A 25,730-nucleotide genomic window follows, 5' to 3' on the forward strand; every position below is an offset into this window, starting at 1 on the left:
CAGATCTCTGGCCACTCAGCGTATAGTAGCCTTGCTGGCCTCCCATAGTGTGCCGATGGATGGGACTGAACTTGCATTGGTCAAGAAATAGTTTTCCAATTCTAACTCAATCCCTTCCCTGATCCCCATGTCTTGCAGAAACCAGGCATTAAACCGCCAGACCGGATGTGTTCCTCCAGTGGAAGCACCAAGGTGGAGGGTAATAGCAGAGTGGTCTGAAATTCCCCTCAGGAGGATAGAAACTCCGGAGATAAGTTGGCAGTCAATGGTGGGAAGGAGAAGCAAGTCAATACGAGAGTGGGTATGGTGAGCTGCGGAGGTATGGGTGTATTGTGTCTCTCGGGGGTGCCATAGCCTCCAAGCATCACAAAGCCCAAGTGCCGATGACCAGTCTGAAAGTCGTTTGGCACCGGTGAGATGTGAGGGGGAATGGGCCCCTGTGGCATCCAGGGCAGGCTGCAATACCGCGTTGAAGTCGCCGCCGATTATGGTGTGGCCGTGAGGTAAGTCGGTAATCACCTCCGTTAAACAACGGAGGGTGGAGGCAAGCGTGACAGGGGGAATGTATACTGAGAGGAAATTAAAGACCTTCCCCTCAAGCCGGCCGGAGAGGGATATGTAATGCCCCTGGGTATCGGTCGAGACCTGCAGGGGTGGGAAGGGAAGTCCGCGTCGGAGCAGTATTGCCACTACTCAGGAGCCCCGCGCAAAGCCCGAATGCCAAACTCTATCAAACCCATATCGGGCAAGGAAGGAGCAATGAGTTCCCATAAGGTGCATCTCTTGCAGGAGGAGGACGTCAGGAGACTGCCACTGGGCGCTCCTAAGGAAAGCAGTGCATTTAATGCGGACTAGCAACCCACTGATGTTCCAGGACTTGACCTGAAGGTGTAAGTGCATCTGGGAAGTGGTCAAGATTGGGCACAGGGGGCCAGAGGGGATCTAGGGGCCCAAATAGTAGGACTGAGAATTTTCAAAATCTATTAGCAGCAAGGCCATGTATGGAGTGAGTCGTTGGTGATGGGCTAAGGCCAAATGGAGGCGTTGTATTCAGTGTCGAGTGCCACGTGCAGGCATGAAGTCACATTGGTTGGGTGGACTAACTTGTGTAACAAGGGGCGCAGACGTTGGGCCAGGACTGTAGCGAAGAGTTTCATTTCGGTATTGATAAGGGAAATTGGATGATAGTCCGCGCAAGAGAGGAAGGGTGGATGGGTCTTTGTGATTGGTCTAAGGAGGAAGAGGTTGATGCATGGCTGGGTAGTGTCTGCTGAAGGAGATGGTGTGAGTGAAAAGTGGGCTGCCGTAAAATTGACGGCTTGAAGCAAAAAAGAAAACTGCATATAATAATTCAAACAGAAACAAAGTGACAGTAAACGGAGGGCAACACCCCTCCCTCTTCCATGAACCGCCCCAACACCCCCCACCCTATAGATCAAAACCCAAAGCATCTGCCGTCCTTAACTAAAAACCAAGAAAGGAAAAAGAAACTATCCTAAAACGGCTAGCATGGCAAGCTGTGGCAACAGAAGTGGACCCCTCCATTTAGTCGGATAATACACAGTCAGCTTTAAAATAACACTGCCACAAGCCCTGTGAGTTGTAGGTCAAAGTTGCTGCCATGGGACCTCTTGGTCAGAGCCCAGCATCATCTCCAGATTCTCGGAGCGCCGGGCATCGAGACAGATCTGAGTCGGAAAGCGCTGGGTGCAGCGTCAAGGCGGGATCTATGTCTTGTGCTATGTTTTGGAGGGAACTGGCCCGGCTGTGGTCGCCCAAGGTTAGAGGGACCACGGCGGGGGGCGACTGCTGTAGGCTGCCGACAGGCGATCAGGATATTCTCCTCTTCGCTCCCCCTTCTTACGGGAATGGTTGAGTCTCCGTTGCTGCTAAGGCGGAGAAGGAGGTGGTTGGGAGGGGCCCAACATGGGAGGGGGAGAGGCAGGATCAACCCTCAGAGGCCGCTCCTCTGTGAGCCATGTCCAGGGCGCTTGAGGTGTGTCAAAGAAGATTGCCTTGTCCTGAAAGATGACTCTGAGGCGAGCCGGGAAGAGGATCCCATAGCGCAAGCCCAGGTTACGGAGTTTCTGTTTGACGTCTGCGTAAGTACAACGTTGGACCTGGACGTCTCGTGTGTGGTCCGGGAAGATCATTATAGCGTTGTTCTGGCATTTCATGGGACCATGGCTTCGGGCCTCTCTCAAAACAGCGTCTCTGTCACGGAAATTAAGGATCCGGATGATGATAGGAAGAGGGGGCCGTCCAGTGGGAGGTTTAGCTGCCAAGGAGCGGTGTGCATGCTCGATAGCAAACCACGGCGAGAGGGCTTCAGCGGGTATCCATGACCTGATCCAAGTCTCCATGAAGGTGTCCGCGTGGCCTTGCTCGACATTTTCAGGGAAGCCTATGAGGCGTAAGTTGTTCTGCCTCGAGCGATTTTCCGCGTCTTCCGCTCGGCGGTGCAGTCCTGAGGTCTGGGTCTGCAGGCGGGCCACGTGAGTTTTCAGCTGGTTCTGGTCGTCCTCTGCAGTGGAGATGCGTGACTCCGCCTCTGAAAACCGTGCCGTTGCGTTGCGGAGGTCCTGGCGAATAAGGGCCACGTCCACCCGCACCTCCCCGATCTTGCTCTCCACAGAGGCTTGTGAGATGCCAATTGCCTGAAGGATGGTTGAGAGGTCACCCCCCACCAGGGCAGGGCCACCGGAGGCTCCTCTCGCTGGGCTCAGGTCGGCGGTTGTGTACTGTTCCATCTTAGTCTGAGTTTGTGGTGCCGGCGTTTTGGTGGCACGGTCTCTATCCATCTTCGATGTGTGGGATGGGCCCAGATGGCTCTCCAGTTGGATGGAAGGATCGCTGTCAGCCAATGCTTGTCCCAGGGGGGTTGAGCGAGCACCCAGACCGTCAATACTCAGGCCTGGGCGTGAAAGTCCTGCCAATACTTGTCCCAGGGGGGCTGGACGAGCACCCAGACCATCAATCCTCAGGCCTGGGTGCGGAAGTTACCCCAGTCGTGAGGGACAGGCCTCAATGGACGGCAGAGCTCAGGGACAGGACACACCACCCCTTCGCCCGAATCGGTGGCCGATCCCAGCGGGGGTATTCCGGAGCTGTCGGTGTAGGAGAGTGGGGTCTGCAATCCTATGGTCACCCCAGATTTTTGCTTTTTGCTTCACTGGTTTACGACTTTCCCTGGCTGTGGGCCTGCTAATCAGACCCACAGCCTAGCTGTTCTCTCTCTAAATTGACAACCATGTACTTTAGGTGCATTTACCAATTGGTACTGGGCCACCTTATCAGTCCCTCTACAGTGTACCTTAGGTATCCAGGGCATAGGTGTACCCAGGGCCTACCAGGGGCTGAAGCATGTATTATGCCACCCCTGGCTGGCCAGCTAAAACTGACACAACTGGCTGCACGACAGCTGGGGCAAGGTGGTGTAAACACCCTTTGCTGTAGATATAGTATATCTATATCTAACCCTAAAATGGACACATATCCTCCTATCAGTCACTCCTATGGCAGCCCTTAACAACCCTGAAGGCAGAGTGCTTGGAATTATGTGAGATGGTGCTCTGGCATGAGCTGAGCCCGTCTGCAGCTTGCCGAACCAAGTCCTAATAGCTGTTCCATGATAACGCTATACCATATACTCTTAAGTGCATTATCAACCTCGCGGTTAAATGCTAACTCTGGTATAACATTATCAAAACATGTTGAGTAAGGTGTCATACGAATTGGAATACTACCCCCTCGCCAATTCTGGCGACGGGGGTAGCATTCCACCCTTCTAGAGGGGCACGACATGTATGTAACTGCGCACCCCGGTTAAAGTTAACTCGAGCCTTGGCATCACAAAATGGATGCTGCCACCACAGAGACAAGTCTGACCTCCTGCTGCTGGGAGTCCTTCCAGCGAGGGAGGCCTGGACAAAGGGTTTCCTGCCTTGGGAGGTGCTAGCACCACCCCAGACAGGATTTTGTGTATTGAGGTAGGGAGGCCTGAAAGGAATGAGACATGCCTGGGGCACACAAGGTGCCCTGTGCATATACCTGTTCAAACCAGTTGCTGGGGCACTCCAGCCCCAGCTCTGGTGGGAAACCGGACAAAGGATAGGGGATGTAACCACCCCCCTTCCTGGTCCCACCCAGGGGAGGGACCTAGTCAGTAGTGCAGCCCCCTTTAGCAGGATAAAGGTAGGAGCTGGTCCCATTCCAAGTTAGATTAATCCTGAACTACTCTACAAGAAGAAACTCTGTACTTCGACGTTCTGCTCCACAGAAGACTGAAGAAATCTCCCTTGTGGGCAAGGAGTGTCCACCCTGCAACTGCAGGCACCATCAAGCGTCCAGCGGCTTCCCTTTGCCGTCTTCCTTCCAGGATCCAGACTTCAGAGCCCGACGAGACCCAGACTCCCAGACCTCTCCGACCTCAACCTACATCTGCAGCACAGCTGAGATCCGTGGGTGCGACGAGACACGTGGGACCGGCCATCTTGAAAGAACCTGCACTTCGCTTTCAGCACGACTCCCGAGGTAAACTCGACCAAGTGCTTTGGGGACTGAGAAGCCCCAGCCCTGAGCAGCCCCTGCACCGAAGATCAGCCCTCCAGCATCCACGAGATCTGCGTGGGGCCCTTCTGCTTGTCTGCTGCTCGACGCGTTGTCTGGTCACTTGCCGGCTGGCTAGTGGCCTCCTAGACGACGAACTTTGAAATCTTTGCTGCTGGTCTGGTTGCTCCAGACTGGCCCTTGCTCCCTTCCAAAAGAGGGGCACCCCGGACTTTCCCAGTCCGCACCAGACGTCTTTTTCACTCACCGCGTGGGTTGCCTTTGCCAAGGCCTGTTGACTCCAATTCCGGATCCGACACCGCCGACAGGGAGAGCCTGCGTGGGACAGCTCGTGCCTCCATCCTGGTTGTCGAAGACACCTCCTGGTCCACGTGGCTACAGAGTCAAGCGTCCAGTTGGTGGTGTGTAAAAATGCAGTTTGCTGGCCCTCTTCCCTGTCCACCTGCTCCATTTGCACCACACAGTGTCTTTGGCATTCTCTGCCCTTTCTGTCTGCTCCACCCGCACTGCACGCTGAAACTGGTATTCTCTGCTGATACTACCCTCCTCCACCATGGGCACCACCTCTTAGCATTATCATTCTCTCCCTTTTCATAATGGAACAGTGAATGTCTGAAGATAAACCGGTGCTGCTCATAAGGCAGTCACTATGTCACTATGCAGTGCTTTCACCTGCAATCACTGCCACAGTAGCATAGTCAATAAGATTTGGAGGGGGGGGAAGGTGAATCAAATTTCCCAACTAAATAAGTTGGGAATGCAGGGTGGTGGGGTGAGATGACCAAGGTTCAGGATTGTCTGTTTCCATCAAGAACAAGGTCAGTACCGACTTGCATAAGTGGGCTTCAGTCTAGAATGGCACAGTGGGTGAAAACACTGGGATGAAATGACACCCGGAGTGATTGCCACTGGTTAGACTATTTGCAAGCATTAACGCCATCAACCTTTGGGTGTTTGATTGCCTGCGGTATGCCTGGAAACCTGAGATTGGCTCAGCTTTCCAAACCTACGACTGCCAATGATTGTGAGTTCCAAAAAGTAGTAAATTTTTACCTATTCAAGGAACACTTCTTTTGATGTTGATTTACTATTTTTCTGGTAAGCCCATGTTGGACATGGCCTCCTTAAGGGAAATCAAATTACCCCAAAACGTTTTCCTTTTTCCTCCTAGTTTTTTCCAACTCTCTTTGCATAACTTTAGGAAACTGGGCACCTTTCCCCTGTACGGCAGAAGTCAGGTGCTCACGCCCACCTCTCCAACATTTGGCTTGGGGTGTGGATATGATGGGGTTTTGCTGTTGTATTTCCGTGCGATCTGTAAACAGGTACACCACATTACCGGGGCGGGTCTGGCACGGGTTAAGTAGTGGAACGTAGCATTGAGTGTGTCAACTCTATATTGGGTGTGCCATGGCAGACCTGCGGGGCGACATTGTGCCCCGGCCTAGGTTGGCATCACTTATGCCTCAGCCAACCCAGAGTGAGTCATCTCATCTCATGAGGCCCCCCCCAGGGAATCCCTGATGGGCACTGTGGAGGTAGTAGGCCCAAGGCAGGGCGGGCACCTATGGATGTTCCCAGTCTGGGTACTGGGGATCCCCACAAAAGGGCTTCCCCTGACTTAGAGTTCGCCTCTCAGCATGCAGTGGCGGCTGCCACCAAAACGTACGGGTGAGGCAGGGGGTAGAAATATAAATAAAATGACTTACCTGGCTGCAGGCCGCCGCCTCTGTTTAGCACAATCTTTTCTTCTTCCTGCCGTAAGTAAGAAGCACGCACAGGCTACCCTAAGCCAATCGCGATGCTGCTGTCACCATGGCAGCAGCGTTGTGATTGGTCTGAGTGCCATGGTTTGGCACTCAGATGGGGACTGTGAGTCTGTGCATGATCTCCAAAAATGGCTGTACAATACAGCCAGTGGAGACCATGCAAAGTGCATGACTGTTTGGCCGTTCCAAGACGGCCGGCCAAACCTTCGTGTGCACTTAACTGCCCCAGCCACTCCTCCTCTGCTGGCTGTGACTACAGTCTAGTCCCACCCGCAACCTCCCTCAGTAGGGAAACATAAAATGATAATAATAGTGCGTTATTATCATTTTTATTTTTCCTTTATCCACTGCTCAAAGAGCAGGTAGATGGCGCATCTGCGCCTTAGCGGAGGAGCTGCCCCTGTGCCCATGAATACTTCGGGCGAGTTACCAAATCTCTGGAGTGGCATCGGGCCTCGGCACATCCTCACTACCAAAGCTGTGGGGAAGTGCGTGCACCTTCCTACACAGGTTAGAAAGAGGCGCTGGCGTGTTGTTCCGTAACATGGGCTTATCTGCCAATGAAGACCAGAGCGTGCGCACTGACCCTGATGTTGTTTCTGATACATGTTCCTCCTGACATGGCAGGCTGGAGGATGAGCCCCAGCACCAATAGAAGGTTGAATAGGTGCCCGACTTGCTATCATGGGTTGATGAGCATATACCTGATCTCCGGTATTCTAACCTCCGGGTCAGGCCTGCCTGTGCAGGCCTCTGTCTGCGCGTTCGCATCCATGGTGATAGCGGCAAGGTGCCCGTCCACAATTACTGGCCGAGAGGGCGCAACCGTACTGTGAGGGAACCCACCCATGTCCGGATGGACCGAGCAGTGTGGTGTGAGCGCACTGGCTCCAAAGGTTCTAGGGTCGGGGTAAGCCATGTGCCCAGCTTCTCCTTGCCATGTGAAAGTGTGCACGCCCTTCCTATCCATGCTGGGAAATTGTGTTGATTCCATGTTCTGAAACATTGACCGATCTGTCATTGCAGACTGGTGGGTCACACTATCATCGATCATGAGTAAACTCTTGAGCAGTTTGCCAGTGTAGGCCGGTGTGAGTTCGCACCCACACCTATGGTGCCTGTGACTAGGTGTGCCACCTACCAACGCAGGTTGGTGCATGCGCACAGACACACGTATTGGTTAAACTCATGTGCAGTATACTCTGCAGACTCGGGTGGGTGCACTGGCATCACTGATACTGGGAAATATGTGTCCCTCCTGCCATCGCAGGTCGGGTGTACAATAGCATACGTGCACCCAGGTAGTGAGAAATACCTATGTGTGTTTTCACTACCTATGAGGCCTGTTCTGCCCATAAGTTAATATCAGGAACCGCCTTGTGGTATCCACGGAGCCGCGAGCAGGCAGAGATTGCTGCGAGAGAGAGTAGCCTTGATGTAAGTGTGACTAAAGGCGTCCCTCCCCTCCTGTTTAGAGATCATGAGGCATCAAATATCACATACAAAAATATGAAACAAACAAGACCATCATACTAGGTGGTTCATGAAGCAACATACCTATTGGGTATTGTATTAAATCAACAAATCATTATATAGGTATCGAGTAAATATACTACCTGTTCCTAGGAGTGATTAGAAGGGATCAACTATATTTGGTCCTGATGAGAAAGCCATAGGGGCTGGTTTTAAAACATGTTGACCGGGAGTCTACACATACATTATTCTGTGCACAGCCCTATAACCCCTTTGTAACTATATCAGCCACTAGACTTAAAGTGTATTTTTCCTGGTGGTCAGGTATTTTAAACTTTCTCTTCCCTATTCACTGACCCTCTCCACTCCTACCTTAATTTTATAATATAGTCCCCTCCTCTCAAAATTGCTCCTATATCTCCATCGATTGCAGCACTCCCCATCCCCCAGGGGGGGGCGGGAAGAACCCAATTATGAAGCATGCCACCAAGGGGCCTTTTGGTGGGTGAGGGTTATTTTAAGAAAATCTTTTCCCTTAAGGAATATATCTGGAATAACTTCTCCCTTTTAACCCTGGTGAATTTTCTCTGATTAACTCAATACTTTAGACTGCAACAGTGGATTGCAGTGGAGCAGCCTAATGATGTTTCATATCAATGGATTTGCAGTGCGAAAACCTTTCCATTGGTAAAGGGGGTTTTGCCATTACTCGATTAGAAATTCCACTAATAGAAAATGGACATTTCTATGCTCCAATAGTCTCATGCACTGTGGTGTCTGGTTCCAGTGGACACCAGTGGTCGGGGGGAGCACATCTGTGCATTCCCTAATCATCAGTCAAAACCACAGGAATTCCAGACCTCTGGCATTTGAGGGCAGAATGTGATAGATTGAAGATAGAGGTTGTGCCACTTAGCCTCTAGGGGATGGACTAATGATTAAGATCTGAATTCCAAGGCCCCATGGGAGACATGCCTACAATTTAAGGGATTCAGAAAAGGGGGTGGTGATGAACAGAGTGTCTGAATTAAGCAGACCACTCTTACCCAGTCCAAAGATCAGGGCTTGATCCATCACCGTTATTTAGCTCACTGCCCCATCCCAGCTCAGAACCTGGCTATATGCAAATTAGTCTGTCCCTGGCCCAGTGCATCATGGGAACAGGGCAGACCAAACTACCAAGCCAATTCTTCACCAGAAAGGAGACAAGCTTCCGGGGACCGGTTTCTGCCATTCCAGGCGTCGTCGGCCCGGCTTGCTTGAATCCTGATGGAGCAGTGAGCAAGGGACTCATGTCTGAGTATACCCTTCCCCGCTTATGGTGGACAAAATGATTCAGAAAAGGGGGTGGTGATGAACAGAGTGTCTGAATTAAGCAGACCACTCTTACCCAGTCCAAAGATCAGGGCTTGATCCATCACCGTTATTTAGCTCACTGCCCCATCCCAGCTCAGAACCTGGCTATATGCAAATTAGTCTGTCCCTGGCCCAGTGCATCATGGGAACAGGGCAGACCAAACTACCAAGCCAATTCTTCACCAGAAAGAAGACAAGCTTCCGGGGACCGGTTTCTGCCATTCCAGGCGTCGTCGGCCCGGCTTGCTTGAATCCTGATGGAGCAGTGAGCAAGGGACTCATGTCTGAGTATACCCTTCCACGCTTATGGTGGACAAAATGATTCAGAAAAGGGGGTGGTGATGAACAGAGTGTCTGAATTAAGCAGACCACTCTTACCCAGTCCAAAGATCAGGGCTTGATCCATCACCGTTATTTAGCTCACTGCCCCATCCCAGCTCAGAACCTGGCTATATGCAAATTAGTCTGTCCCTGGCCCAGTGCATCATGGGAACAGGGCAGACCAAACTACCAAGCCAATTCTTCACCAGAAAGGAGACAAGCTTCCGGGGACCGGTTTCTGCCATTTCAGGCGTCGTCGGCCCGGCTTGCTTGAATCCTGATGGAGCAGTGAGCAAGGGACTCATGTCTGAGTATACCCTTCCACGCTTATGGTGGACAAAATGATTCAGAAAAGGGGGTGGTGATGAACAGAGTGTCTGAATTAAGCAGACCACTCTTACCCAGTCCAAAGATCAGGGCTTGATCCATCCCCGTTATTTAGCTCACTGCCCCATCCCAGCTCAGAACCTGGCTATATGCAAATTAGTCTGTCCCTGGCCCAGTGCATCATGGGAACAGGGCAGACCAAACTACCAAGCCAATTCTTCACCAGAAAGGAGACAAGCTTCCGGGGACCGGTTTCTGCCATTTCAGGCGTCGTCGGCCCGGCTTGCTTGAATCCTGATGGAGCAGTGAGCAAGGGACTCATGTCTGAGTATACCCTTCCACGCTTATGGTGGACAAAATGATTCAGAAAAGGGGGTGGTGATGAACAGAGTGTCTGAATTAAGCAGACCACTCTTACCCAGTCCAAAGATCAGGGCTTGATCCATCACCGTTATTTAGCTCACTGCCCCATCCCAGCTCAGAACCTGGCTATATGCAAATTAGTCTGTCCCTGGCCCAGTGCATCATGGGAACAGGGCAGACCAAACTACCAAGCCAATTCTTCACCAGAAAGGAGACAAGCTTCCGGGGACCGGTTTCTGCCATTTCAGGCGTCGTCGGCCCGGCTTGCTTGAATCCTGATGGAGCAGTGAGCAAGGGACTCATGTCTGAGTATACCCTTCCACGCTTATGGTGGACAAAATGATTCAGAAAAGGGGGTGGTGATGAACAGAGTGTCTGAATTAAGCAGACCACTCTTACCCAGTCCAAAGATCAGGGCTTGATCCATCACCGTTATTTAGCTCACTGCCCCATCCCAGCTCAGAACCTGGCTATATGCAAATTAGTCTGTCCCTGGCCCAGTGCATCATGGGAACAGGGCAGACCAAACTACCAAGCCAATTCTTCACCAGAAAGGAGACAAGCTTCCGGGGACCGGTTTCTGCCAATCCAGGCGTCGTCGGCCCGGCTTGCTTGAATCCTGATGGAGCAGTGAGCAAGGGACTCATGTCTGAGTATACCCTTCCACGCTTATGGTGGACAAAATGATTCAGAAAAGGGGGTGGTGATGAACAGAGTGTCTGAATTAAGCAGACCACTCTTACCCAGTCCAAAGATCAGGGCTTGATCCATCACCGTTATTTAGCTCACTGCCCCATCCCAGCTCAGAACCTGGCTATATGCAAATTAGTCTGTCCCTGGCCCAGTGCATCATGGGAACAGGGCAGACCAAACTACCAAGCCAATTCTTCACCAGAAAGGAGACAAGCTTCCGGGGACCGGTTTCTGCCATTCCAGGCGTCGTCGGCCCGGCTTGCTTGAATCCTGATGGAGCAGTGAGCAAGGGACTCATGTCTGAGTATACCCTTCCACGCTTATGGTGGACAAAATGATTCAGAAAAGGGGGTGGTGATGAACAGAGTGTCTGAATTAAGCAGACCACTCTTACCCAGTCCAAAGATCAGGGCTTGAATTTAAGGGAGACATCTGTGGTTCAAAGGGTAAACCCCCTAAACCACCCGACTTCAAAGACACACAACAATATAACTACAGGTGGCATCCTTCAGCAAAGGGTGAGATACACTTGTGGGGCAGTGGGACCGGAAACCCCGGGCTGTGTAGAGAGTCAGAGGACTGTCTTTGAGGATACCTGTCTGAATAGAGTCAGGCCTAGGCCGAGGACCTGCTGTAGTGAGGCACCCTGAAGTGTGCTCTCCCTGGGCCTGCCCATGGACTTCCTGCTCCCCCTGTGATCTCAGGGACATCAAAGATCTCCCCCAAGGAGCCTAACCTTCTACCTGTGACATTCGGAGATCAGTGCCCTCTCCAGTCCCCACCTAGGCTATTAAAGCCAAACTGGTAGCGTGTTGTGAGTATGGACCTAAGACTTGTGTCTGGAGACTGGATTGCCTAGTGCAGAGCCCCGGAAATATTGCCCGCATCTAAGGTGTGTAGTTCCTAAAAGCATTTAGTGGTGGTGAGTGGATATTCGGTTTAGTGGCCCCGCACAGCCACTTAGTCAGTTGTGCATTATTTCTCTCATTCGATATGCCAACTGCATGCTCATTGAGTACAGTGTCAGATACACAGGGTGTGACCCTGGGAGGTGTACCCGGAGTAGTGCCTCATTCTACCTCATGTGGCTCTGTTGAACATGTAACTGTTTGTGTGTGAATGGACTGGTCTGGTGCAACCTGCATCATTGTGCACCAGACATAGTGCCCAATTTCCAGGTAGGTACGTAATTGCAAATCTGCACTGTGTGTGTAACTGGAATTGCCTGGTGTACCCCAAATTACATGCAATGGTCATTGTGCCTCTTTACTAGGGAGGTGCAGAATTTGCAACTGTTCGTGTTTGAAATCTGAGGTGCCTGGTTTGATACATCCCTACGCACGCCAGTTGCTGTGCCCTGATCACCTGGGCCTGACTCAGCTTATTGTGTACCGGTGGGGGTGCCTCATCTCACTGAGAGTCTTCCTTGTGCTACTCCACATTCCATGGTAGTTCCCTTGTTGACCCTCATTGCAGCGGACCCACTGCCCTCTCCACACTGGGCCCCCCGAAGACATTTTGGCGGCAGGTAATAGCAAGAGAGATCGACTGGGTTGAAGAAACGCATCCGAGACAATTCGGAAGTGTGTCAAGAGACTGCGTAACTCCTTTGTGTTTGGAGACCTGTGGGTGAACTTCCTGAGTGGCTGCTAACCTCTCCCTTGCTTACATCTACCTCCTAGTTAAAACTGTTACATATTCTCACCCGCTTTCCAAGGACTGTGACTTGGCCTGTGTGTGGCCCCATGTCCCGGAGGTAGGGCTAGTTATCTTCCATTCGGGGGTATAGGACAAGTGGTGTCAATTAGAGGGTGGAGGGAAACCTGGGCCTCAGAGTCTGCAGAGTGAACCATTTTCCTCCTGGGTACCAGTGGCACCACATTAGGGTCCTGTTTGCATAGGTGTGTGTAAGAGAATGCGATCTAGACTGGCTGATACCTGTTGCACCACGTAGTGGTGCAGAGTGAGTGTGTGTGAGTAGGAGTTATTGTGTGCTGACCACCTGTGATTTGCGACACTGACCGGTGGTACCACCTCATTCATTGATTGGTTCCAAACGCCCAATACTTTTTGACATGGGGTCTCTCCTGCGTGGCTTCGGCTAGCGGTGCTGCTAGAAAGTGTTCTATATACACAATTGTGATATTGTGCACTGCATAAAGGCGCTCTCTCTCAATTGGGGGAGGGCGGGGTTAGATTAGGAATTGTCCAGAGTGTGCATACTAGTGAAATCATAAGAATACGAGTGGACCTAGTACTGCTAGTTATATTTTAATTGTGTTTTATGCCCAAAAGTATATGACGGTCATGTATAATGATTGAATATGTGTGTTGAATATAAATGTTTTTACATACATCCTGTGTGAAGTCTCTTTTGAGATGCTCAGGGTATTTATCAGAAGTGGATGCTGTGCTTTTGCTTTACACATTCCGTCAGTAGTGGGCCTGACTGCACAGTGCCAAGCTACCCAAGGGTGAGCACGGGTCATACAGCCAGTGTAATCACCTGACCTTGACTGGAGTGGTAGTTAAGCTTGGCTGGGGATATCCCTTCCACCTACCAGACATTGCTGGTACCAACAACCCCTTACTAAAACCCTGTAAGGTTCTGCTTACAAAAATTAACACCTTAAAAGCTATTATCGAAATGATAAACACATAGCAAACCCGACTCAGGGCTCTAAGGCCCAACTACCAAACCAAGAATGCATTTGAAGGATACCACACTCCAAACACTCCCCTGTAGCTATGTACCTTCCTGTCCCACCTGGGTCTGGTAGTTCTCCTTGGGAACTAATGATTACAGTCGTATAACACAGTGGGCTGGAATCCCTGCCCTGTGATCACTTATTTTACATATATTTTACCTGCACTGCTTTTCCTCAGCTCCGCAACGAGAACCCTTGAAGGTAGAGTTGTCACAACCGTGCATATAGGGCTCCATATTTCCAATGCTCTCTTTTTAAAAATCATTTTAACAAGCAACTGATGGCCCATATGCTAAATCTAAGTTGCAAATAGAGGTTGGTATGCCAGCAAATCAATATTAGGGTGAGCCTGGTCGAGGTTCTGACTTGGCTCTAAGAGTCCATGCATGAGCCAAGTAATGAAAATATTTGCCATTTATATAAGCAACAAACAAAATGTAAACATTTGATATAGTCGACACAGACACAACTCAGGGCCAAGAATTGATTCAAGTGTGTGGTGTCACACCCCAAACACTCCCCCTGAAGCTATGCCCCTGTGCCTGGTAAGTGGTCAGTTCCATTCATCAGGTACTGACTCTCCCACCTGGCATTACAGTATTGCTATAGTAGAGGATGGGGGGAAGCAGAGACTAAGGACAGGGTGGATGGATGCAGCCTCAGCAGCCAAGCCGCTCTGTCTTGTAGGGTTCCTGCAGAGTGTAAATCTACGTATCATATCAGTTATTGCAAAATAAAGTTCCGGACCCCCTCTGTCTCTTATTCAGGGGTACAGGAAGAGGGATGCAGTGGGTGCGGCCGCCCCAAGTGTCATCAATGAGGGGGTGAGAAAATAGCAAAAATATGTGTTTTAAACATATTTTTGCCATTTTGTCAACCCCCCTCAGTGATGACAGTTGTCCCCCCCCGGCTTGACAAAATAGCAAAAATATGTGTTTTAAACACATATTTTTGCCATTTTGTCAAGCTGGGGGTGACAAGAAATGTTATGCACAGGGTACCACCTGACTTTGCTACGCCACTGCTTTTATTACAATTAAATGCTATATAATATTATACTGTGCCCTTCCTCCTTTTATTATTTCAAACACAAGAAATACTCTACCTTCCGTCATTGTATGATACACTGAAGTTCTGTACAATAGAGCCCTATTGCATTGAACAGCATGTTAGACCTGGGAGTCCAACATGACACGTGCATTATGTGATGTCAAACTGTTGGCTGGGGTAATTCCTCTAATGTTTAACAAGGTACTTTTTGACACAGAAATCTAACAACAGTAGAAGGGGCTATACAAATCTCCATTAACATAACATGGCTGTCTCTTTACAGATGATATGGCTGTTTACAAGAAGGTGGCAAGTTGGAAGGCAGCAGCAACATTTTGCTTTTCTTGTCTATCTCTCTGGCCTGTTATTTGGCTTATTTTCATTTCTGGCTTGCCAACATGTTGAACCAAACACAGATTATCTTTGCTGTTTTTTTTTATTGAGTCCTAGGCAGTAGAACAATAAATTCCTACACAAATAAAAAATTAAAAAACATTTTTTTACCAACATGGTATCTTACACAACAGTTATAGCCTTAATACCCAAGTTAGAAAAATATAAATACCCACAGAATAAAATGCATGCTGGAAATAGTTCTCTTCACCCATTATTATTATATTGTGTAAATATCTCCCGAATTGTTTCAACATTTTTTTGAGCTCTATTTCTTAATGAAAAAGTTCTCTTCTAATTACATTGTTTTATCATTTTTACAAACCGCCTTTCAAATGAGAATCTTTTGTTTGATTTCCATAAGGATCTGTCTATCGACATAGCGGTAGTGAGCGCACTAACATCTCTAGTGATACCCAATAACAATGCGCACAGTTCAGAGAAGAGTTTCTTCCACAAAGATATGCTTTATATAGTTACAAATGGTCCTCATTTTTAGTTTTCGCCTGCACAGCACTTGCACTTTGCTTGTGAGATCTCTTGTATTTAATATATCTTAAACCCTTCATGCTGCCGTCGGCCGACGCAGCCCTGAACCGCCGCGGTTAAGGCGTTAAAAGGGGGCTTTGTTTTTTGTTTACTTTCCCTGGCTGCATGCATTGAAACAGCAGAGGTATATTCCTGATCTTTTCATCGTGACGCCACCAAGGAACATTCAATGGATCTCACTTTACATGTTATGTGGGCTTAAGTTATTGAACTTGATTTTATGACTCTGTTTTGGGCATTCATATTAGGGTGCCTGCACAATTCCATGTGAAGATCTCACACCACTCTATCCCCATTTTGGAAGAACTGGACAACACTGCCATCATTTGGTTATGTTTTTTTATTGAATATAAAGATTGCTCTTGCATACATTTTCTCTTCAGGTTTTATGTTGCTCGTATAATGAACCGAGTACCAGTAGTCAACTTGGATATCAAATCGGATAGCTTTGTTTTTAGGTTTCACCTGCACAAACAGCTTATTATCAATCACATAGGCAAAACCTAACGCATTTCGGGGCACGGCCTAATCACATGCCTCTACCCGGCTTCTCCAAAGAGTAGCTCATGAGCCACTGGTAGCTCTAAAGCTGCCTTTGTGTAGCTCTCCTGTGAGTGGCCCAGTCAACAAAATTCGAAGGTTTTCCTTGACAGAATTAATATGTTCATACCAAAACTGGAAAATATGTATTCGACATGAAAATGTGTTTATTTTCAGAATTTATTAGATGATGTCTGAAGAAAAAGGGTTGAATTTCCAAAATCATTTTAAAGATGATATTTGAGTGATAAATAATGTGGTGTTGGGGAGAATTATTACTAATATTACCTTGGTCCACAAGCATTGCAGATATGGCTGTTAAGTATTACCAATGTAAAGGCATTCAAAATTTAGAGCATCTTTTTGGGTCGACCATCAGCGCACATCCGTTGTCCGCAAGACCTACTGTAAACACTCTACACAGTGTAATTTCACTTGCTGCTTCCCATTGGTCAGCTGCTATATCGCTTTTATTTCCTGGCTCCTTATTGGCCGGTGCTCCAGATACATCACTTCCGTTTTTAAGCTGGGAGCACCAGCCAACTACAGTTTCCCTACACTCTAGGTCTATACGTATTTCTTTGCAAACTACTTATTTTTTATTCACTACGGCGTCTGCATCACTCGCAGGTACCCACCTACGTTTTGTGTACACGGGCGCGACGCTTTGTTTCAGCAAGGCGCCTGCTTTCGTATTAATACCCATTACATGCTTTGGAGCAGGGGCTCCCCGCGGCACATAAGAGAAAGTGAGAATCATTCAGCTGCACGTAATTTTACTTTATATTGCAGGGCGCAGCTTGACCACCTCCATTTTTTTAATAACTTTAAACTGTTCAGCATGGCACCCATTTCAGCTTCAAAGCTCCATCTCCCCGTAGGGTGCCCTCCCTCCCAACACCAAAAACAGGCTATCTATTTAACTCTCCTCCCACCCCCATTGCCGGGTTAAGGGGACTACACCTTCATCCTCAGCTAGGCTCAGCCTCTCCCTGGATCATCTCTACAGCAGCAAGAGCCAAGGTGATCAGCCACTGCGCCTGCCTCGGACCTGTCCACTGGCAACAAGGAGTGATTTTATTCAAAAGATACATAGACAATATCTTTATACTGTGGAAAGGAGACAAACATAAACTTGTGGAAAACATTGAAAAATTGAATACGAGACATGAACGTATCAAATTCACACATCAAATTGATAACCAGCAACTAGCGTTTTTAGATGTCTTGATCACCATTGAAAACAATAAATAGATAGTAAGTCCACCTTTAGCGGTTTAAGCATAATATTTATGGACCCCATATACTAGTCAGAACCTACTTCATATTTTGGTTGCACTATTATTATCATTAACTCTGTACTTTTTGATTCAGCTCGGCATTTACTAGCACGCATAGCCCTTACCTCCGACACACCAGACCATGAAGTTATTGATTAAATGCAGCTATAACTTTATAATCAGGTTTATCCACGATAAGTTACTCTGATGATTTATTTTACCACAATGAATGTAGGATTCACACCACAGTTCGATAATCTCACGAGTGAAATCACCTCACTTTGGCAATAACCCAGAGACTATGTATATTAAGGAGACTATGTTTGATAACCATCAGCTATGATGATGTATGTAATTGTATATGATTGAATCCAATGTCTAGTATAGATGTGTATGAAATTTATATAGATTTGTATGAGGCTAGCTCATTAAGTTTCCGTTTCTTTCCTACTCAGACCCCTGAGGAAGGGTCATATTCAAGACCCGAAATGCATTGGGTAATCTAAAAAGACCATGAAGAAATAATGATATGGTTTATTCAAAGGAGAATGAAATAAAGAAATCCAAAGATATACGAAATAAAATATCATTCTTGAAACAAGGATAAAGTGTGGAATGAAATATTTACAGAAGAGTATAAACTGAGAAAACTTTATTGTTATGAAAAAGTGGACGCACCCACCAGGGTGGAATCTTCCATCCTACCATAACCAGTTCTAATTATAATGCTTCCAGACAAAGCACTAGGATGAAGTAGCACGAAACCTACACAGATAAATAAGAGCAATATAGAATCAATAGAGTGCACCGACGGACTTTCAACGCACTTCTCATGTCCTGTCCATTTGGTGTCTGCTGCCAGGATCCTGGGTTACAATTATTGTATTCATTCAGTGATTTCTATAGCGCAAACGAGACCCAGGGTTTGGGTGTCAGAGCGGTTTACATGTCAACAATCTTCTAAATCAGCGTCAGGAGCATGTCTATGTATTCCACTAACATTGGCATATATTTATTCATACATAAAACAAATGTAATGAGGAGTAAAATAAATCCATAGATTACAGTCCAGATTGTTGTGTTGTACATTAGCTTTAAGATAAGCCCATTCCTGAGTTCTTCAATATCTAAGGTGCTTATAGTATTGTTATGTCCACCACATTGTTCGTTATGGGAGAAATGTACCCATCAGAAAGGACTTGGTCTCCTTTTTTTAAACGTGGAGGATAGGTGATTCTTCTGATGTTCAGTGGGGGAGAATTTCAGATCCTTGGTGCAGCTCCCGTGAACGCTCTATCGCAAGTCTTTTTCTTACGGAAGAATGCTGGTTTCAGTAGAAAATCGTCCGAACCCCTCGAGGGTCTACTGCCTCCGGACAGCGTAACTTTATGGGCTAGGTAGTGAGGTGGTTTGTGATGTATTGCCTTGTGTGTAATACATGCCATTTTTAGCTCTATCCTTGCCGGCTATGGTAGACAGTGGAGCGCTTTCAGATGTGAAGAGATGTGGTCGTATTTTTTGGTTCCTGTTATAAGTCTAGTTGCTGCATTGAGTCAGGGTTTTAGGGGAGCTTTTGATATCTTAGGGAGTCCTGATAGCGTTGCTTATCCATATTCAATTCTTGATATGACCAGTGCCTGTACTGCTGATAGAGCAAGGACTCATAGAAAAGAGACTTCCTTGAAAGCAATCCGCTCCTTTAACTCACTAACAAGTATTAAAAACTCTTTTGTGTAAAACTAATGCACACCACACCAACACAGGGGTTAGTAAAGCTTGCTTATGTGTTTACTAATGGTAATCGCATGAACGAAGATAAAATGGCTCTAAATGGGAAATCTTTATTGTGTATGCGTCAACTGCATCCACGCAGTATGACGAGCTGTCGCTTGGAGGGAAATTCTTGCGCATGAGCAGAAGATACTAATATGGAGTCTTGAAGACTCACGTGTTTTGCATCTGCTTGCTTGAAACTAAATTGAGTGATTTTAGTAATGCTTACGCAGGGAAATAATGAATAAATAAAGGGGAGTAGAGTAGAGATGGGTGGGATAGATGAGTGGCTTCATTTTTATGAGGTAATTCAGATGAAAACAAGCGTGTTTTGCCATTGTGTTGATGTGTGCTCGCATGTTTAGCTCTTTATCCAGTGTGATGCCCAGTGATTTGGTTGAGTTAACTACCATTTAGCGGTGTGATCACCTTGGTCCATTCTTTAATCATGACTGCAAATATCTTACCTGTTGGGCTTTGTGTATTCCCCCTGACAGTGAGACAAAAGGGGAATAGGTGTTGTCAGGTTGGGTCATCATGCTAGAATGGTTGGGGCCAGAGCTTTTTCTTGCCCCACTTACACTTCAAAGGGATGCCTCCAGCACACACAAAGGAACCTGTCAATAGTATTCTGTCACCCCAGACTTCTTGGAGCCCTGGCAGGGGAAGGGAAGAACTTTCCAGAGCCAGAAATGGATGTAACCAGGATGTTCCACATACTTCAAAGACTGGCACCAGGCATAAATATTGGACCTACTGAACCACTCTTCAGTACACTTCTGTCCCTTTGGAAGACTTCAGTAGAACTGCCTGGACTCCAAGATGACTGCCCTGCTGATTGAGGCCTGCCTTGTTCCGTAGAAGTCTGCCCTGCTGCTACCAGATGATTGCCCTGCTACTTCAGCCATTAGTTGCTCCTAAGAGGACAGGCCTGCTGCTGGAGGCCTCCTTTGCTGCTTAAACCCAGAGCTACCAAAATGAATCCAAGGGCAGGTAGGCTGGTGCTTTGCCTGTTGACCCGACTTCGTCATAGCTTATGCTATGTCCTTCTCCACAGCCGCACATCCTGTTCAGCGGGACCTCTGAGTGATGGTATCCGGCCTCATGGAGCCTTCCATGGCTATGGCTTGTAGCTTCAGCCTACTTGAGGATTTTGACTTCCAAAACGTTTTCCAATTCCAAAGGCAACAATCTTCAGTGGGCTCCATGGTGACAGGCTCCCCTTCAACAATAAGGACATCCTCGGCTGGGAAATCCCGCTTTTTACTCTCTGAACTTTTTCTTGCCGTCGTCTATGGATTCACCAAGACTTCATCTAGAGGCTCCGCGACAGCGCCAATGCCTCCTTGGAAACAGTCAGATGCCTTGCCCTGCTGACTCTACAAATTGCCTCAGTCCGAAGGTAAGCAAAGACCATCGTGGTCGACCATAACTTTTGACTTTGCTGCAGTCTTGCGCAACAAGATACCCGGGGTTTGCGCTTTGATCTTTTAGGTGCTAAAGTTCACAAATGTGTTTAAAGACTCATACCTCTGGATTTTATTTGCATTGGTGTAATTTTTTTTGTTGAATGTTCTCAAGTTTTCAAAATTGGATCAGGATATTTCTTGTGTTGTATTTTCACTTTACTACTGTTTGTGTGCTGAATAAAAACTTTACACAATGCATCTAAGTTAAGCTGACTGATTTTATGCCGAGATAGAGGGCAGGTTCAGTTAGTGACTTTTGCGGTTCACCCTGACAAGGATTGTGGTTGTTGCATGAGTAGGGCTTCACTCCCTCAATCAATAACCCAATTTCTTACACCAACCCAACCGATTTAGGAGGGCTACCATTTTTGGCAAAGCAAGTTTGAAAATATCTTGGAATTACAGTGGCTCCATTACTAGGTAGCAAATCACCAACAAGTCAATTAAAGTTGAGTGTTTTAAAATGCATGCATCACAGGTGTTGCGGTAGTTACTGCCGGCACTGGCCCATGCAGATATGTTTGATGATGCAGAGATGAGGGTGCGTGGTAACAAGTAGCCATAGTGCACAATTACAATTGTTTACGTCGTGATATGTATTTCTTATGATGGAATTTTAGGAAAACCCTTTCTCTGTTTTATGTTCCTTAGCATGTGGTTAGATGTCCTGTGTTGTCATTAATGGGCCAAAGGTCACAAATTGCAACTTCCAGTGTTAATATTCTGTATATCATATCCCTCTCATCAGAAGCACTTTTAAACCTTGAAACATGATAAGAAAAGCAAACTACTATCAGTTTACAATGTGCATTGTTCACAATCTATCTTAAAAATATCTGCCACCCTTACATTTTTGACTCAATAAAGAAAGAGAAAAATAGGTATTTCTCCCATAATTAATTTTTATTTTATGAATTTTTTATGTCCAAGATCATTTAAAACAACTGACAAATATGTTAAATGGTACAGTAATTGTGCATAATTATCACAAAAATGCTTATTCAATGGTTAATAAACTCTTTTACCATAATCACGGTATCAAAAATAGCCAACGACTCTTCGCCAAGTAGGACAGCCTTAAATATAAAAAAAAAGATCCTTATTCTCTAGTAAACCATTTTTTATACAAGCTTTTTCTTTTGGACCGTCTCTGAATAAATGCTAATTTCTCAGAACGGGAACCAAACAGATTCTTACTAATATTGTCAGTGTTCATTTGTTAAAAGAATGAGTTCCTGTGACCAAAGCTCTGCTCAGAAGCCCGCGGCTGATGCTACTACATGTCAGCGAGCCGAATCCGAAGGCTGAGTAGCCTTGATTCCACCTCATGCACTCTAATCCAATACCAGGCACTCCCTGCACCTTTATTTCACTCTTTCAAGTTCTTCTTTCTGCCCTTGTAACGGTTTTTCCTTTCCATTTTGCTCTTCCTTGTTCTATCCACTTTGTTTTGCCTCTATTACTCACGGTAAATGTCTATTGCGAAAAATAAGTGCTGTTCTGCAAAAATGAGGGCCGTTAGGCACCAGCTCAAATAAAGCACTGAGGGGTAGATTTGCCAAAACATTTCGCGCTGGGTTCTGACGCTAACCAGTACAAAATGTTTTTTTACTAATTTACTTTCCAGCACAGTTTTGCACTGGAAAGTATCCTAAAAGTAGCATAAAGCATCTCTGAGCAGTGCTTTGCATCACTTAGCGCCAAAGAGGCGTTACATGGGTGATATATGGGCATTTCCATGGAACCACCCAGGCCTTTTGAAGCCAACCCTGTCTACAAAGAATTATAGACAGGGTTTACCACCAAAAGTGCCACTTCAAAGGAGGCGCTAACATGAGAAATGTTTTTATACCTCCTGCCTTTTCCGACTTTGGACGCGTGCTGCACTGTGCAGCACGCATACAAAGTGGGAAAAGTTTTTAAACTTGTCTAGGCATGGTATTTTGTACAGGAATTGTACCCTTCCTGTACAAAATCTATGCTAGACTCAGGCACACACTCTAGCGCTATGGCTTTAAGGTGTGTGTGTGGCGCATGACAGCACAAATCAGCACCAGTTCTAGGGCTAGGGGAGGAGAGAGCCATATCTATGTAGATATGGTGCTCTCTTGCTCCCTCCCTATCAAGTAACACAGCCCAGCCTCTTTGGTGGCTGTGCTGCATTGCATGCATTTTTTGAAAATCCGGCCTCAAATATTGTTTTGCTTACATTAAAAGAAATGGGTAAAACAGATTCCTCCACTTTTCATATGAGAATAATCATAATAAATGTGCTGAAAACTCTGATTTGTGGCTTGAAGTCACAATCACCATTCAAACTTTTGTTTGTACCTGAATTTGGATTTTAACTCAGGTACTACTTGCAGCCCACGGCCAAAATCTGCCGCACATCATGTGAGCAAACAGCACGAAATCCAGGTGTGAGGAATTTATAAGGTGGGAAACAATTGGCATAAGCACATTATGTAACAACAAAATGGTGCAAGATGCAAGATTACATTTTATGGGCCAGAAAAATAGTGAGTAAATTTGTTTCTGAAAACATATTTCTTATTGTGGTATATTGCTTTACCATTACATTTGGATCCTCATAATAACTTTTATCTACAGCATAGAGATACTATAAAACTGCTGTAGTAACTGAGTATTGATAACATTACAATTAAGGCATTCAAGCCTAACCATGGATACTTAGCTACATTACCGATTTAAAATAAAATATAAAATCCCAACCTGAAAGTGTGCTTACCATTTCATATGTCATGAGATTTCACCTTTGTTTCTGCTTCCTCTATTCCAGGTCCCATAAAGGACTGGCAAGTTATCCAGCTTCACCGCAAGAACATTCTAAACTCTATGTGCGCTAGATATAACATCTCAAATTCAACCAGATTCCTGAACCGCAGTCTTGCCTCACAGTTATATGTGGAGCACAACCACAAACTTATCTACTGTGAGGTGCCCAAGACAGGCTGCTCCAATTGGAAGAGGATTCTTTATCTCCTCCAGATCAACGTCACAAAAGAACCCGGCGAGATTGCTCATGAATTTGTTCATAACACTAGCACCCTGCTAAGGCTAGTCGACTACCCGCCTCACCAACAAATGGCGATGCTTAACAACTATACAAAAGTTATGGTCTCAAGGCACCCTTTAGAGAGGCTTACTTCTGCTTACAAAAACAAGTTCCTCCACAAAGAGAAGTCAGAATTCTATAGTAAACTAGTTGCAGGCAAAATAAAGAAAATGTTCAGAAATTCCACAAATTCCAGCGGTGTTGTGACCTTCCAAGAATTTGTAGGCTATGTCCTTAAGGAAAATCCAAAATTCAGGGACACTCACTGGAATGCAGCATCGCATATATGCAGCCCCTGCTCCATTCACTATGACATACTGGGGAAGTTCGAGACAATCAAGGACGATGCTGAGCATGTTCTGAGGCTTATCGGTGCTCCCATGCACCTGCACTTCCCTAATATCAAGCAACATCCCAATGAAATTGAAACAAATAAGAGAATGATCAAACAATATTTTCAAAATCTAAGCAGTGAGTATTTCCAACCCCTACAAGACTTTTATCATCTGGATTTTACCTTGTTTAACTACCCCTCTTACATCACAGACAAAACTTTCCTCGACATTACATAGTTGGAGGCACTTTTAGTTCTGGACAAGAGATTGACTGAAAACAGTGTTATGGAAGAATGTCATACTATGTGGTCATCATGACTTAATATCATAAGCTATGAGTAAAAACATAATTTGCCACAAGTGACAGCCATTTTATATAGGAAAGCAAGTACAACAATGTGGATATTCATATCAGGTCTTAAAACTTTGAGGAAATGTAGTTTCTACCCTGTGGTTGCTATTTCTTACTTAAAAAAGTGGTCAATGAATCCCATTGAAGATGTTGGCTGATTGGGTTCAATATGTACACTTGAAACAATACTATTGATCTGTAGCATCAAAATATCATTCCTTTCAATTCTTCGTTGAGTTCTACGGCATCACAAAAGGTCAAAATACTTAATAGGTAAAAATAAATGATGAATTCTTTCAGATTGGAAAGTGAAATTTCCAGAAAAAGGAAGCCTCCCAGATTGTGCTCAACATTGCAAAATGTTTGATTGAATATTTTTTCAAAGTCTGCTTTTCTTGGCATTCCATTCAATTTAGCACTTTTTACTTGCATGTATATGTTTGATGTACAATATTTATAGTAAAATCTGTGTTACATGACTTGAGTTTTTTTCTTACATGTGTATAGCAGTGTATCTTAATGGCTACTTGTTTTAAAGAGTATTTGAACTTACAATTTATTTGAGTTCAAACTTGATATCCTGATCTGTTCCCACAGTAGTGAAACTTTAAAACACATGTCCCACTTTTTAAATACATTGCACCCTACCAATATCAAATGTTTAGGGCCTAATGTAGTGGTGACTTATATGCTTTAAAAAGGAAGGTTTAGATCGGGCAAAAGGTCTATTCAGGCAATGTTTTATTTCAGTATTATAGTATTATAGTTGGGCACCACATTTGATGATGATTACTGTCTTCAACAGCCACAGCGAGTCTTCTTGCCTCATTTGGATGTCGATGTGACCGCCACCAGAAGGCCGTCAGTGGTGATCCCATCGACATCCAGGCCATCCGTCCCACTGCTGCATTATAATGCAGACGGTTGGACCGCAGTAGTCTGGAGGACTGACCTCCAGATCCAACAGGATTAAGGATCCAGTCGGGACTGAAGATGGACTCCTATCCCTACCATTAGGGCCGCTGTAGGGATTAGGATGCCCCTTTCCGACTACCTTTTCATGATTGTCCCACTGCCATGGAAAGGCAGCCGGAAAGGGACTTTGAGTGCCCCAAGCCGGCTCCCCCCATGGGCAACTGCTAAGTGTCCTTGGGGACACATGTAGTGCCCCCTCACATATCCATGCACCGTGTGCCAGGCACCACATAGTGTGTGGCACATGGTGCATTGATGTGCACAAAGTGCCTTTTAGTACTGCGGCTTATGCTGCGGCTGCAGTAGAAAAAAACACTTCAAGACCGCCTGCACAGTAGTTTCATCATGATAGGGCAGAT

General features: G+C 46.4%; 1 protein-coding gene across 2 annotated transcripts in view; it reads left to right on the forward strand.

Moving 5' to 3' along the window:
* LOC144782658 (carbohydrate sulfotransferase 9-like) overlaps nt 1-24,875 on the forward strand; it is a 141,192-nt gene extending 116,317 nt beyond the window's left edge. For both annotated transcript variants that reach the window (XM_078662011.1, XM_078662010.1), the window contains exon 3: nt 23,434-24,875. In XM_078662011.1, the coding sequence (XP_078518137.1) occupies nt 23,434-24,281 (848 nt within the window). In that variant the 3' untranslated portion in view covers nt 24,282-24,875. The remainder of the gene's footprint in view (nt 1-23,433) is intronic.
* The last annotated feature ends 855 nt before the right edge of the window (nt 24,876-25,730 follow it).

Source organism: Lissotriton helveticus, chromosome 9 (genome assembly GCF_964261635.1).
Source record: "Lissotriton helveticus chromosome 9, aLisHel1.1, whole genome shotgun sequence".
In the NCBI taxonomy this organism is placed as follows: domain Eukaryota; kingdom Metazoa; phylum Chordata; class Amphibia; order Caudata; family Salamandridae; genus Lissotriton; species Lissotriton helveticus.